The sequence below is a fragment of the Bombina bombina genome, chromosome 3 (genome assembly GCF_027579735.1).
Source record: "Bombina bombina isolate aBomBom1 chromosome 3, aBomBom1.pri, whole genome shotgun sequence".
Taxonomy (NCBI): Eukaryota; Metazoa; Chordata; class Amphibia; order Anura; family Bombinatoridae; genus Bombina; species Bombina bombina.
Genome location: NC_069501.1, coordinates 1236558983 through 1236576434, shown reverse-complemented (window position 1 = coordinate 1236576434; position 17452 = coordinate 1236558983). Strand labels below are relative to the sequence as shown.

The following is a 17452-nucleotide window of genomic DNA, read 5'->3' as shown; positions in this document are numbered from 1 at the left end:
ATCTGGACAGATACCTGGGAAGTTTCTTGTTTAGATGAGAAGCCATCAGATCTATTTCTGGAAGTCAACACATTTGGACAATCTGAAGAAATACCTCTGGGTGAAGAGACCTTTGCCCGGATGCAACGTTTGGCGACTGAGATAATCCGCTTCCCAATTGTCTATACCTGGGATATGAACCGCAGAAACTAGACAGGAGCTGGATTCCGCCCAAACCAGAATTCGAGATACTTCTTTCATAGCCAGAGGACTGTGAGTCCCTCCTTGATGATTGATGTATGACACAGTTGTGACATTGTCTGTCTGAAAACAAATGAACGATTCTCTCTTTAGAAGAGGCCAAGACTGAAGAGCTCTGAAAATTGCACGGAGTTCCAAAATATTGATCGGTAATCTCACCTCCTAAGATTCCAAAACAACTTGTGCCGTCAGAGACCCCCACACAGCTCCCCAACCTGTAAGACTTGCATCTGTTGAGATTACAGTCCAGATCGGAAGAACAAAAGAAGCCCCCTGAACTAAACGATGGTGATCTGTCCACCACGTCAGAGAGTGTCGTACAATCGGTTTTAAAGATATTAATTGAGATATCTTTGTGTAATCCCGGCACCACTGGTTCAGCATACAGAGCTGAAGAGGTCGCATGTGAAAACGAGCAAAGGGGATCGCGTCCGATGCAGCAGTCATAAGACCTAGAATTTCCATGCATAAGGCTACCGAAGGGAAAGATTGAGACATAAGGTTTCGACAAGCTGATATCAATTTTAGACGTCTCTTGTCTGTCAAAGATACAGTCATGGACACTGAATCTATCTGGAAACCCAAAAAGGTTACCCTTGTCTGAGGAATCAATGAACTTTTTAGGAAATTGATCCTCCAACCATGATCTTTAAGAAACAACACAAGTCGATTCGAATGAGATTCTGCTAAATGTGAATACTGAGCAAGTACCAAGATATCGTCCAAATAAGGAAATACCACAATACCCTGTTCTCTGATTACAGACAGAAGGGCACAGAGAACCTTTGTAAAAATTCTTGGAGCTGTTGCTAGGCCAAACGGCAGAGCCACAAACTGGTAATGCTTGTCTAGGAACGAGAATCTCAGAAACTGATAGTGATCTGGATGAATCGGAATATGCAGATATGCATCCTGTAAATCTATTGTAGACATATAATGCCCTTGCTGAACAAAAGGCAGGATAGTCCTTACAGTTACCATTTTGAATGTTGGTATCCTTACATAACGATTCAATATTTTTAGATCCAGAACTGGTCTGAAGGAATTCTCCTTCTTTGGTACAATGAAGAGATTTGAATAAAACCCCAGCCCCTGTTCCAGAACTGGAACTGGCATAATTACTCCAGCCAACTCTAGATCTGAAACACATTTCAGAAATGCTTGAGCCTTCGCTGGATTTACTAGGACACGGGAAAGAAAAAATCTCTTTGCAGGAGGCCTTATCTTGAAGCCAATTCTGTACCCTTCTGAAACAATATTCTGAATCCAAAGATTGTGAACGGAATTGATCCAAATTTCTTTGAAAAAACGTAATCTGCCCCCTACCAGCTGAGCTGGAATGAGGGCCGCACCTTCATGTGGACTTAGGAGCTGGCTTTGATTTTCTAAAAGGCTTGGATTTATTCCAGACTGGAGATGGTTTCCAAACTGATACCGCTCCTGAGGATGAAGGATCAGGCTTTTGTTCCTTGTTGTGACGAAAGGAACGAAAACGATTATTAGACCTAAATTTACCTTTAGATTTTTTATCCTGTGGTAAAAAAGTTCCTTTCCCTCCAGTAACAGTTGAGATAATAGAATCCAACTGAGAACCAAATAATTTATTACCCTGGAAAGAAAGGGAAAGCAGAGTAGACTTAGAAGACATATCAGCATTCCAAGTTTTAAGCCATAAAGCTCTTCTAGCTAAAATAGCTAAAGACATATACCTGACATCAACCCTAATGATATCAAAGATGGCATCACAAATAAAATTATTAGCATGTTGAAGAAGAAGAATAATGCTATGAGAATTATGATCTGTTACTTGTTGCGCTAAAGCTTCCAACCAAAAAGTTGAAGCTGCAGCAACATCCGCCAAAGATATAGCAGGTCTAAGAAGATTACCTGAACACAAGTAAGCTTTTCTTAGAAAGGATTCAATTTTCCTATCTAAAGGATCCTTAAAGGAAGTACCATCTGCCGTAGGAATTGTAGTACGCTTAGCAAGAGTAGAGACAGCCCCATCAACCTTAGGGATTTTGTCCCAAAATTCTAATCTGTCAGATGGCACAGGATATAATTGCTTAAAACGTTTAGAAGGAGTAAATGAATTACCCAAATTATTCCATTCCCTGGAAATTACTTCAGAAATAGCATCAGGAACAGGAAACACTTCTGGAATAACTACAGGAGATTTAAAAACCTTATCTAAACGTTTAGATTTAGTATCAAGAGGACCAGAATCCTCAATTTCTAATGCAATTAGGACTTCTTTAAGTAAAGAACGAATAAATTCCATTTTAAATAAATATGAAGATTTATCAGCATCAACCTCTGAGACAGAATCCTCTGAACCAGAAGAACCATTATCAGAATGATGATGTTCATTTAAAAATTCATCTGAAAAATGAGAAGTTTTAAAAGACTTTTTACTTTTACTAGAAGGAGGAATAACAGACATAGCCTTCTTAATGGATTTAGAAGCAAAATCTCTTATGTTATCAGGAACACTCTGAGTATTAGATGTTGACGGAACAGCAACAGGTAATGTAACTTTACTAAAGGAAATATTATCTGCATTAACAAGTTTGTCATGACATTCAATACAAACAACAGCTGGAGGAACAGCTACCAAAAGTTTACAGCAGATACACTTAGCTTTGGTAGCTCCAGCACCAGGCAGCGATTTTCCAGAAGTATCTTCTGACTCAGCTTCAACATGGGACATCTTGCAATATGTAATAGAAAAAACAACATATAAAGCAAAATTGATCAAATTCCTTAAATGACAGTTTCAGGAATGGGAAAAAATGCCAGTGAACAAGCTTCTAGCAACCAGAAGCAATAAAAAATGAGACTTAAATAATGTGGAGACAAAAGTGACGCCCATATTTTTTTAGCGCCAAATAAGACGCCCACATTATTTGGCGCCAAAAATGACGCCACATCCGGAACGCCGACATCTTTGGCGCAAAAGAACGTCAAAAATGACGCAACTTCCGGCGACACGTATGATGCCGGAAAAAGAAAAAAAAATTTGCGCCAAAAAAGTCTGCGCCAAGAATGACGCAATAAAATGAAGCATTTTCAGCCCCCGCGAGCCTAATAGCCCACAGGGAAAAGTCAAATTTTAAGGTAAGAAAAAAATTGTTTTATTCAAATGCATTATCCCAAATATGAAACTGACTGTCTGAAAATAAGGAATGATGAACATCCTGAGTCAAGGCAAATAAATGTTTGAATACATATATTTAGAACTTTATAAAAAAGTGCCCAACCATAGCTTAGAGTGTCACAGAAAATAAGACTTACTTACCCCAGGACACTCATCTACATGTTGTAGAAAGCCAAACCAGTACTGAAACGAAAATCAGCAGAGGTAATGGTATATATATATAAGAGTATATTGTCGATCTGAAAAGGGAGGTAAGAGATGAATCTCTACGACCGATAACAGAGAACCTATGAAATAGACCCCGTAGAAGGAGATCATTGAATTCAAATAGGCAATACTCTCCTCACATCCCTCTGACATTCACTGCACGCTGAGAGGAAAACCGGGCTCCAACCTGCTGCGGAGCGCATATCAACGTAGAATCTAGCACAAACTTACTTCACCACCTCCATAGGAGGCAAAGTTTGTAAAAACTGATTTGTGGGTGTGGTGAGGGGTGTATTTGTAGGCATTTTGAGGTTTGGGAAACTTTGCCCCTCCTGGTAGGAATGTATATCCCATACGTCACTAGCTCATGGACTCTTGCTAATTACATGAAAGAAATAATAAGCAGCAGAATCAAACTGAAACAGCTGCCTGAAGTACTTTTCTACCAAATACTGCTTCTGAAGAAGAGAAAACATCAAAATGGTAGAATTTAGTAAAAGTATGCAAAGAAGACCAAGTTGATGCTTTGCAAATTTGATCAACAGAAGCTTCATTCCTAAAAGCCCAGGAAGTAGAAACTGACCTAGTAGAATGAGCAGTAATCCTTTGAGGCGGGGACTTACCCGACTCTACATAAGCATGATGAATCAAAGATTTTAACCAAGACGCCAAAGAAATGGCAGAAGCCTTCTGACCTTTCCTGGAACCAGAAAAGTTAACAAATAGACTGGAAGTCTTTCTAAAACCTTTAGTAGCTTCAACATAATATTTCAAAGCTCTTACTACATCCAAAGAATGTAAAGATCTCTCCAGAGAATTCTTAGGATTAGGACATAATGAAGGGACAACGATTTCTCTACTAATGTTGTTAGAATTCACAACCTTAGGTAAAAATTTAAATGAAGTCCGCAACACCACCTTATCCTGATGAAGAATCAGAAAAGGAGATTCACAAGAAAGAGCAGATAACTCAGAAACTCTTCTAGCAGAAGAGATGGCCAAAAGTAACAACACTTTCCAAGAAAGTAATTTAATATCCAGAGAATGCACAGGTTCAAACGGAGGAGCCTGTAAAGCCCTCAGAATCAAATTAAGACTCCAAGGAGGAGAGATTGACTTAATGACAGGCTTGATACGAACCAAAGCCTGTACAAAACAATGAATATCTGGATGATTAGCAATTTTTCTGTGAAAAAGAACAGAAAGAGCAGAGATTTGACCTTTCAAAGAGCTTGCAGACAAACCCTTATCCAAACCATCCTGAATAAACTGTAGAATTCTAGGAATTCTAAAAGAATGCCAAGAGAATTTATGAGAAGAACACCAAGAAATGTAAGTCTTCCAGACTCGGTAATAAATCTTTCTAGACACAGATTTACGAGCCTGTATCATAGTATTAATCACTGAGTCAGAGAAACCTCTATGACTAAGAATCAAGCGTTCAATCTCCATACCTTCAAATTTAATGATTTGAGATCCTGATGGAAAAATGGGCCTTGAGATAGAAGGTCTGGCCTTAACGGAAGTGTCCAAGGTTGGCAACTTGCCATCCGAACGAGATCCGCATACCAAAACCTGTGAGGCCATGCTGGAGCCACCAGCAATACAAACGAACGTTCCATTAGAATTTTGGAAATCACTTTTGGAAGAAGAACTAGAGGCGGAAAGATATAAGCAGGTTGATAATTCCAAGGAAGCGACAACGCGTCCACTGCTTCCGCCTGAGGATCCCTGGATCTGGACAGATACCTGGGAAGTTTCTTGTTTAGATGAGAAGCCATCAGATCTATTTCTGGAAGACCCCAGATTTGAACAATCTGAAGAAATACCTCTGGGTGAAGAGACCATTCGCCCGGATGTAACGTCTGGCGACTGAGATAATCCGCTTCCCAATTGTCTACACCTGGGATATGAACCGCAGAGATTAGACAGGAGCTGGATTCCGCCCATACAAGTATCCGAGATACTTCTTTCATAGCCTAAGGACTGTGAGTCCCACCTTGATGATTGACATACGCCACGGTTGTGACATTGTCTGTCTGAAAACAAATAAACGATTCCCTCTTCAGAAGAGGCCAGAACTGAAGAGCTCTGAAAATCGCACGGAGTTCCAAAATGTTGATTGGTAATTTCGCCTCCTGAAATTCCCAAACCCCTTGCGCTGTCAGAGATCCCCATACAGCTCCCCAACCTGAAAGACTCGCATCTGTTGAGATTACAGTCCAGGTTGGACGAAATAAAGAGGCCCCTTGAATTAGACGATGGTGATTCAACCACCAAGTCAGAGAAGATCGAACATTGGGATTTAAGGATATTAATTGTAATATCTTTGTATAATCCCTGCACCACTGGTTCAGCATACAAAGCTGAAGAGGTCTCATGTGAAAGCGAGCAAAGGGGATCGCGTCCTATGCAGCAGTCATGAGACCTAGAATTTCCATGCACAAAGCTACCGAAGAGAATGATTGAGACTGAAGGTTTCGAAAAGCTGAAACCAACTTCAGACGTCTCTTTTCTGTTAGAGACAAAGTCATGGACACTGAATCTATTTGAAAGCCCAAAAAGGTTACCTTTGTCTGAGGAATCAATGAACTCTTTGGTAAATTGATCCTCCAATCATGTCTTTGAAGAAACAACACAAGTTGATTCGTATGAGATTCTGCAGAATGTAAAGACTGAGCAAGTACCATGATATCGTCCAAATAAGGAAATACCGCAATACCCTGTTCTCTGATTACAGAGAGAAGGGCACCGAGAACCTTTGAAAAGATCCTTGGAGCTGTTGCTAGGCCAAACGGAAGGGCAACAAACTGGTAATGCTTGTCTAGAAAAGAGAATCTCAGGAACTGATAGTGATCTGGATGAATTGGAACATGAAGATATGCATCCTGCAAGTCCATTGTAGACATATAATGGTATCCTTATATAACGATTCAGTATTTTTAGATCCAGAACCGGTCTGAAGGAATTCTCCTTCTTTGGTACAATGAAAAGATTTGAGTAAAACCCCAGACCCCGTTCCAGAACTGGAACTGGCACAATTACCCCAGCTAACTCTAGGTCTGAAACACATTTCAGAAACTCCTGAGCCTTCACTGGGTTTACTGGAATGCGTGAGAGAAAAAAATCTTCTCACAGGCGGCCTTACCTTGAAACCTATACTGTACCCTTGTGAAACAATGTTCTGAATCCAAAGACTGTGAATCGAATTGATCCAAATATCTTTGAAAAATCGTAACCTGCCCCCTACCAGCTGGGCTGGAATGAGGGCCGCACCTTCATGCGGATTTGGAAGCTGGTTTTGACTTTCTAAAAGGCTTGGATTTATTTCAGACTGGAGAAGGTTTCCAAACTGAAACCGTTTCTTTAGGGGAAGGGTCAGGCTTTTGTTCCTTATTCTGACGAAAGGAACAAAAACGATTAGCAGCCCTATATTTACCTTTAGATTTTTTGTCCTGAGGCAAAAAAGTTCCTTTCCCCCCAGTAACAGTTGAAATTATAGAATCCAACTGTGAACCAAATAATTTATTACCTTGGAAAGAAAGAGAAAGCAAAGTTGACTTTGAAGTCATATCTGCATTCCAAGATTTAAGCCATAAAGCTCTTCTAGCTAAAATAGCTAAAGACATATACCCGACATCAATTCTAATGATATCAAAAATGGCATCACAAACAAAGTTATTAGCATGTTGAAGAAGTTTAACAATGCTATAAGCATTATGGTCTGACACTTGTTGCGCTAAAGCCTCCAACCAGAAAGTGGAAGCTGCAGCAACATCAGCCAAAGAAATAGCAGGTCTAAGAAGATTACCTGAACATAAATAAGCTCTCCTTAGAAAGGATTCAAGCTTCCTATCTAAAGGATCCTTAAAGGAAGTACTATCCGCGGTAGGAATAGTAGTACGTTTAGCAAGAGTAGAGATAGCCCCATCAACTTTAGGGATTTTGTCCCAAAATTCTAATCTATCAGATGGCACAGGGTACAATTTCCTAAACCTTGGAGAAGGAGTAAATGAAGTACCCAGACTATTCCATTCCCTAGAAATTACTTCTGAAATAGCATCAGGAACTGGAAAAACTTCAGGAATAACTACATGAGGTTTAAAAACCGAATTTAAACGCTTAGTAGATTTAGTATCAAGAGGACTAGACTCCTCCATATCTAATGCAATCAACACTTCTTTAAGTAAAGAACGAATAAACTCCATCTTAAATAAATATGAAGATTTATCAGTGTCAATATCTGAAGCAGAATCTTCTGAACCAGATAGATCCTCATCAGAAATAGATAAGTCAGAATGATGGCGGTCACTTAAAAATTCATCTGAAATATGAGAAGTTTTAAAAGACCTTTTACGTTTACTGGAAGGAGGAATAACAGACAGAGCCTTCCTAATAGAATTAGAAACAAATTCTTTAACATTAACAGGAACATCCTGAACATTAGATGTTGAAGGAAAAAAAACAGGTAAAGGATTATTACTAATGGAGACACTATCTGCGTTAGAAAGCTTATCATGACAACTAACACAAACTACAGCCGGAGGAACAGTTACCAAAAGTTTACAAGAGATGCACTTAACTTTGGTAGAACCAGCATCAGGCAGCGTCTTTCCAGAAGTAGATTCTGATCCAGGGTCAGGTTGTGACATCTTGCAATATGTAATAGAAAAAACAACATATAAAGCAAAATTATCAAATTCCTTAAATGACAGTTTCAGGAATGGGAAAAGATGCAAAATAAACAAACCTCTAGCAACCAGAAGCAATAAAAAAGTCAGACTTAAATAATGTGAAAAAAGGTGGAGACCAGTGACGCCCACATTTTTTGGCGCCAAGTAGGACGCCCACATTATTGGCGCAAAGTACAACGCCCATATTTTTGGCGCCAAGTATGACGCAACATCCTCTGACGTAAAAAACGGCGCCCACATTTTTTGGCGCAAAAAAATGTCTGTGACAAACATACGTCAAAAAATGACGCAACCACGAACAAACTTCCGGCGTCAACTATGGCGCCGGAAATGACAAAATCTTGCGCCAAAAAAGTTCACGCCAAGAATGACGCGATAAATTGAAGCATTTTCTGCCCCCGCGAGCCTAACAGCCCGCAGGGAAAAAAGTCAAATGAAAATTTTAAGGTAAGAAAAAATTATTTATTCATATGCATTATCCCAAATAATGAAACGACAGTCTGAATGAAGGAATACTGATTATCCTGAATCATGGCAAATATAAGTTTAAACACATATATTTAGAACTTTACATATAAAGTGCCCAACCATAGCTTAGAGTGTCATAAATAAAATAAGACTTACTTACCCCAGGACACTCATCTACATATAGTAGATAGCCAAACCAGTACTGAAACGAGAATTAGTAGAGGTAATGGTGTATAAGAGTACATCGTCGATCTGAAAAGGGAGGTAGGAGAAGAAATCTCTACGACCGATAACAGAGAACCTATGAAATAGATCCCCTAGAGGAAGACCATTGTATTCAAATAGGCAATACTCTCTTCACATCCCTCTGACATTCACTGCAGTCAGAGGAAAACCGGGCTCCAGCCTGCTGCTAAGCGCATATCAACGTAGAATCTAGCACAAACTTACTTCACCACCTCCATGGGAGGCAAAGTTTGTAAAACTGAATTGTGGGTGTGGTGAGGGGTGTATTTATAGGCATTTTGAGGTTTGGGAAACTTTGCCCCTCCTGGTAGGAATGTATATCCCATACGTCACTAGCTCATGGACTCTTGCTAATTACATGAAAGAAAAGAATTACACCTAATATAATAGCCATATCAAAATAAAAAAGTACCCCAAAATAAAAAAAAACCCTAGCTTAAAAGGGCCTTTTGTGGGGCATTGCCCCAAAGAAATCAGCTCTTTTACCTGTAAAAAAATTACAAACACCCCCCAACAGTAAAACCCACCACCCAACCCCCCCAATTAAAAAAAAATTTAAAAAAAAATCTAAAATAACCTAAGCTCACTTGCATTGAAGTTCCAGTTTACGGCGGCGACCGTATGTAGAGGAGCTGATTTCTTTGGAGCACTGCCCCACAAAAGGCCCTTTTAAGGGCCATTGGTAGTTTATTGTAGGCTAGAGGGTTTTTTTATGTTTTTTTTCATAATTTTGTGTTTTTTATTTTTTGTAACTTAGCATTTATTATTTTGGTAATTTAGTCGTTTTTAATAATGTTTAATAGTAGATTTAAAGAATTTGAGTAGGGTTAGGGTTTTTTAATAAGTAATTTAGTTAATTTAATTAGTAGTTTAATTTAATTGTAGTATAAAAGTTAGGGTAGGTTAATTAATAGTTTAAAAAATTGTTTATTTTAGTTCTACAGGTAAGTTTAAATTTATTTGAAGATAGGGATGTTGTAATTTTAATTTAAAGTTAGTGGCTTGTTAGGTTTAGGGGTTAATAGCTTAATTTAGCTTATGACGATGTGGAGGGCTGGCGGTTTAGGGGTCAACAGGTTTAGTTAGTGGTAGTGATGTGGGAGGCCAGAGGTTTAGGGGTTAATACATTTATTTAGTGGCGGCCAGAAGCGGCGGGATAGGGGTTAATAACTTTATTTAGGTTGCAGCGGGATAGGGGTTAATAACTTTATTTAGGTTGCGGCGGGGTCCGGGAGAGGTGGGATAGGGGTTAAACATTTTAGTATAGTGGTGGCGTTTAGTGACATGGTATAAATAAAGTTGGTAAAAAGCCGAATAGACGTGAAATCAATGACTGCTAGTTAACAACAGTCCTATGCTCATCGCCCCCTACGTGGTGCACGTCTTTGCGGGGGATTTTTAAAGAAATATGGAGATTGTAATAAGGTCCGCGGCCGCTATGTTAGGCGAGCATATTGGTGCCGGCGAATGCAGCTTAGTTGAGGCTTTGATAAATATCCCCTATATATTTGTATTGCACTGTTACTAACAGCAGTCTGCTCACCCTACGCTTGTTGTGATTGACACTATATATATTTGTATTTGTACTGCACTGTTACTAACAGCAGTCTGCTCACCCCACGCTTGTTGTGATTGACACTATATATATTTGTATTTGTACTGCACTGTTACTAACAGCAGTCTGCTCACCCCACGCTTGTTGTGATTGACACTATATATATTTGTATTTGTACTGCACTATTACTAACAGCAGTCTCCTCACCCCACGCTTGTTGTGATTGACACTATATATATTTGTATTTGTACTGCACTGTTACTAACAGCAGTCTCCTCACCCCACGCTTGTTGTGATTGACACTATATATATTTGTACAGTACTGCACTGTTACTAACAGCAGTCTCCTCACCCCACGCTTGTTGTGATTGACACTATATATATTTGTACTGCACTGTTACTAACAGCAGTCTCCTCACCCCACGCTTGTTGTGATTGACACTATATATATTTGTATTTGTACTGCACTGTTACTAACAGCAGTCTGCTCACCCCACGCTTGTTGTGATTGACACTATATATATTTGTACTGCACTGTTACTAACAGCAGTCTCCTCACCCCACGCTTGTTGTGATTGACACTATATATATATATTTGTATTTGTACTGTACTGTTACTAACAGCAGTCTGCTCACCCCACGCTTGTTGTGATTGACACTATATATATATTTGTATTTGTACTGTACTGTTACTAACAGCAGTCTGCTCACCCCACGCTTGTTGTGATTGACACTATATATATTTGTACAGTACTGCACTGTTACTAACAGCAGTCTCCTCACCCCACGCTTGTTGTGATTGACACTATATATATTTGTATTTGTACTGCACTGTTACTAACAGCAGTCTCCTCACCCCACGCTTGTTGTGATTGACACTATATATATTTATATTTGTACTTCACTGTTACTAACAGCAGTCTCCTCACCCCACGCTTGTTGTGATTGACACTATATATATTTGTATTTGTACTGCACTGTTACTAACAGCAGTCTCCTCACCCCACGCTTGTTGTGATTGACACTATATATATTTATATTTGTACTGCACTGTTACTAACAGCAGTCTCCTCACCCCACGCTTGTTGTGATTGACACTATATATATTTGTATTTGTACTGCACTGTTACTAACAGCAGTCTCCTCACCCCACGCTTGTTGTGATTGACACTATATATATTTGTACTGCACTGTTACTAACAGCAGTCTGCTCACCACACACTTGTTGTGATTGACACTATATATATTTGTACTGCACTGTTACTAACAGCAGTCTCCTCACCCCACGCTTGTTGTGATTGACACTATATATATTTGTATTTGTACTGCACTGTTACTAACAGCAGTCTCCTCACCCCACGCTTGTTGTGATTGACACTATATATATTTATATTTGTACTGCACTGTTACTAACAGCAGTCTGCTCACCCCACGCTTGTTGTGATTGACACTATATATATTTGTATTTGTACTGCACTGTTACTAACAGCAGTCTCCTCACCCCACGCTTGTTGTGATTGACACTATATATATTTGTATTTGTACTGCACTGTTACTAACAGCAGTCTCCTCACCCCACGCTTGTTGTGATTGACACTATATATATTTGTACTGCACTGTTACTAACAGCAGTCTGCTCACCACACACTTGTTGTGATTGACACTATATATATTTGTACTGCACTGTTACTAACAGCAGTCTGCTCACCCAACGCTTGTTGTGATTGACACTATATATATTTGTATTTGTACTGCACTGTTACTAACAGCAGTCTGCTCACCCCACGCTTGTTGTGATTTACACTATATATATTTGTATTTGTACTGCACTGTTACTAACAGCAGTCTGCTCACCACAGGCTTGTTGTGATTTACACTATATATATTTGCATTTGTACTGCACTGTTACTAACAGCAGTCTGCTCACCCCACGCTTGTTGTGATTGACACTATATATATTTGTACTGCACTGTTACTAACAGCAGTCTCCTCACCCCACGCTTGTTGTGATTGACACTATATATATTTGTATTTGTACTGCACTGTTACTAACAGCAGTCTCCTCACCCCACGCTTGTTGTGATTGACACTATATATATTTGTATTTGTACTGCACTGTTACTAACAGCAGTCTGCTCACCACAGGCTTGTTGTGATTGACACTATATATATTTGTACTGCACTGTTACTAACAGCAGTCTCCTCACCCCACGCTTGTTGTGATTGACACTATATATATTTGTATTTGTACTGCACTGTTACTAACAGCAGTCTCCTCACCCCACGCTTGTTGTGATTGACACTATATATATTTGTATTTGTACTGCACTGTTACTAACAGCAGTCTGCTCACCACAGGCTTGTTGTGATTTACACTATATATATTTGTATTTGTACTGCACTGTTACTAACAGCAGTCTGCTCACCACAGGCTTGTTGTGATTTACACTATATATATATATATTTGTATTTGTACTGCACTGTTACTAACAGCAGTCTGCTCACCCCACGCTTGTTGTGATTGACACTATATATATTTGTATTTGTACTGCACTGTTACTAACAGCAGTCTGCTCACCCCACGCTTGTTGTGATTGACACTATATATATTTGTATTTGTACTGCACTGTTACTAACAGCAGTCTGCTCACCACACACTTGTTGTGATTGACACTATATATATTTGTATTTGTACTGCACTGTTACTAACAGCAGTCTGCTCACCACACACTTGTTGTGATTGACACTATATATATTTGTACTGCACTGTTACTAACAGCAGTCTGCTCACCACAGGCTTGTTGTGATTTACACTATATATATTTGTATTTGTACTGCACTGTTACTAACAGCAGTCTGCTCACCCCACGCTTGTTGTGATTGACACTATATATATTTGTACTGCACTGTTACTAACAGCAGTCTGCTCACCCCACGCTTGTTGTGATTGACACTATATATATTTGTATTTGTACTGCACTGTTACTAACAGCAGTCTCCTCACCCCACGCTTGTTGTGATTGACACTATATATATTTGTACAGTACTGCACTGTTACTAACAGCAGTCTCCTCACCCCACGCTTGTTGTGATTGACACTATATATATTTGTATTTGTACTGCACTGTTACTAACAGCAGTCTGCTCACCACAGGCTTGTTGTGATTGACACTATATATATTTGTATTTGTACTGCACTGTTACTAACAGCAGTCTCCTCACCCCACGCTTGTTGTGATTGACACTATATATATTTGTATTTGTACTGCACTGTTACTAACAGCAGTCTGCTCACCACAGGCTTGTTGTGATTGACACTATATATATTTGTATTTGTACTGCACTGTTACTAACAGCAGTCTCCTCACCCCACGCTTGTTGTGATTGACACTATATATATTTGTATTTGTACTGCACTGTTACTAACAGCAGTCTGCTCACCACAGGCTTGTTGTGATTTACACTATATATATTTGTATTTGTACTGCACTGTTACTAACAGCAGTCTGCTCACCCCACGCTTGTTGTGATTGACACTATATATATTTGTATTTGTACTGCACTGTTACCAACAGCAGTCTGCTCACCCCACGCTTGTTGTGATTGACACTATATATATTTGTACTGCACTGTTACTAACAGCAGTCTGCTCACCCCACGCTTGTTGTGATTGACACTATATATATTTGTATTTGTACTGCACTGTTACTAACAGCAGTCTCCTCACCCCACGCTTGTTGTGATTGACACTATATATATTTGTACTGCACTGTTACTAACAGCAGTCTCCTCACCCCACGCTTGTTGTGATTGACACTATATATATATTTGTATTTGTACTGTACTGTTACTAACAGCAGTCTGCTGACCCCACGCTTGTTGTGATTGACACTATATATATTTGTACAGTACTGCACTGTTACTAACAGCAGTCTGCTCACCCCACGCTTGTTGTGATTGACACTATATATATTTGTACAGTACTGCACTGTTACTAACAGCAGTCTGCTCACCCCACGCTTGTTGTGATTGACACTATATATATTTGTATTTGTACTGCACTGTTACTAACAGCAGTCTGCTCACCACAGGCTTGTTGTGATTTACACTATATATATTTGTATTTGTACTGCACTGTTACTAACAGCAGTCTCCTCACCACACGCTTGTTGTGATTGACACTATATATATATTTGTATTTGTACTGCACTGTTACTAACAGCAGTCTCCTCACCACACGCTTGTTGTGATTGACACTATATATATTTGTATTTGTACTGCACTGTTACTAACAGCAGTCTCCTCACCACACGCTTGTTGTGATTGACACTATATATATTTGTACTGCACTGTTACTAACAGCAGTCTGCTCACCCCACGCTTGTTTTGATTGACACTATATATATTTGTATTTGTACTGCACTGTTACTAACAGCAGTCTCCTCACCACACGCTTGCTTTGATTGACACTATATATATTTGTATTTGTACTGCACTGTTACTAACAGCAGTCTCCTCACCCCACGCTTGTTGTGATTGACACTATATATATTTGTATTTGTACTGCACTGTTACTAACAGCAGTCTGCTCACCACAGGCTTGTTGTGATTTACACTATATATATTTGTATTTGTACTGCACTGTTACTAACAGCAGTCTCCTCACCACACGCTTGCTTTGATTGACACGATATATATTTGTTCTGCACTGTTACTAACAGCAGTCTCCTCACCCCACGCTTGTTTTGATTGACACTATATATATTTGTATTTGTACTGCACTGTTACTAACAGCAGTCTCCTCACCACACGCTTGCTTTGATTGACACGATATATATTTGTTCTGCACTGTTACTAACAGCAGTCTGCTCACCACAGGCTTGTTGTGACAAAAGCATGGGGGGCCCAGATTAACAAATAGGTAAAAATTAGGTACTGAAAAAATAATAAAACTTGTGGGAACCACACACCTCACTGGAGAAGCTTATATGGAAGGAAATTGTATCCAGTAAAATAATAAATAAAATAATAACAGTGCACATGTTTAAACACTTTAGTAAAACCTGCTTCAGCTATTTAAGAGCCCCTGATAAACAGGACCACAAGACACCAAAACATTCAGCAAGCTAAAATGGCAGAGCACAAACTGCAACTTCCTCTTTCCTCAAGTGCATCAACACCACAGGATCGCAGCCTTCTTGGTGCTTCAAAAAACCTTCCATATGTTTACCCTCCCCTCAGGGTCATTAATTATAAATGATTAATCTGCAAAGATTAACAAAGGAAATACTCAAGTTGATGTTTGGGGTGTTCTTTGCTTGGTCTGTGTGATTTGTAAATATTACTTAGACTTCATTTTGAAAACCTTCCACTTTTTTTTTTTTTTAACCACCTATTCAGCCGGTTTCATGATTCCATATGTATTATCTGTAAATCTTTTTCTTGCTACGAAACTGATGATGCTAAGACTAGTCCGAGAGCCGAGAGCGTGACGTTACTTAGTGCGCAGATACTCACAGGTTCATGGCTGTGCAGACTCACTCCCTGCAGCTTTTTGTCCTCCCGCGCCAGTAACAGTAACTTTCCTTCTGTCCCAATTTCTCTTTCACCTGTACGTGCACATGTATTCCTGGTTATTTACGTTACTAAACTTACTGCATAACAAAGTCAGACATTTTCTATCATGACACATCTATCACATTAATATATTTTTCCTTAAAAAAACTGAGGTCTATTCACTTTACTTTGTATCGTGCTGTTACTTTACATCTTGCCGATTGGCATATCATTGAAGAAAATAACCAGATTCTTCATCATAAGTGGTTTAGAAATAAAATGTTTTTTTTATCTAGCACTATTGTCAGTAATGCTTTGTACAGCTAGGTAGACAACAGCAGTAGGAAGCTGTAGATAGTCTGCTATTTTTTAAAGTGACCTAATTGACTAAATAAATGTTAGATATAATGATTTATTAGAACTAAAAATTAGTCTGGAAATAATACGCAGATATACTTTTAAACATTAGTTGTATAAATATTAAAGGAATGTTTTAGTTTCAATATATATAGTGAAGGACACTTATGTTGTAACCTAGGTTTTTCTAATTGTATTTCCTCTGCTAAGGTTAATTAAGAACAGATCTAAAATGAGCTGTTAAGAGGAAGCAGATCATTCTGTGAAATGCAGTTAGGTTCTCCAGATTACACTATCAATTAGAAAAAAGCACACTGTGCAGATTTCCTCTTCTACGCATACTCTAAAATCTGCAAGAACTTTACATTTTATCATATCGAACACTTAAAGGGACAATGAACACAATTTTTTTATTGTTTAAAAAGAAAGATTATCCCTTTATTACTTATTCCCCAGTTTTGCACAGAAAACATGGTTACATTAATACAATTTTTTTCTCTGTGATTACCTTCTATCTAAGAATCTTCTGACAGCCCCCTGATCGCATAACTATCTATTGACTTGCATTGAAGCCAATTAGAGCTGTGTTGATAGAATCCACAGGCGTGAGCTCAATGTTATCTATATGGCTTACATGAAGTAGCCCTCCCATGTTGTGAAAAGCAAATACAAAACGTGATCAAGGGGCTGTCTTTAGTGACTTAGAAACAGACAGAAATTTAGAGGCTTAAAGGTTATAAAGCATTAACACACCTCATACCACTAACATGAATCCAAATATGACCATACTGTTATTCGTGATAACCCTTTTCTCACTCCAATTTTGTTCACATCACTACCGCCTCAAACTGGAAAACAAATTATGATACACCATGGCCTGCTCTGTTGCTGTAACTTATCTGCTGAGTGCTGGTGGAGGGTTATAAAAAATAACCCTCCTACCCCCACCTCACAAAATTATAAAAGTATCAC

At 38.9% G+C, this 17452-nt stretch overlaps 1 protein-coding gene across 1 annotated transcript in view; it reads right to left on the bottom strand.

Moving 5' to 3' along the window:
• The window catches only part of PAAF1 (proteasomal ATPase associated factor 1), a 148910-nt gene that overhangs the window by 86168 nt on the left and 45290 nt on the right, over nt 1–17452 (bottom strand). Inside the window, exon 8 of the mRNA XM_053708733.1 lies at nt 16085–16176. Coding sequence (XP_053564708.1) covers nt 16085–16176 — 92 coding nt within the window. The remainder of the gene's footprint in view (nt 1–16084; nt 16177–17452) is intronic.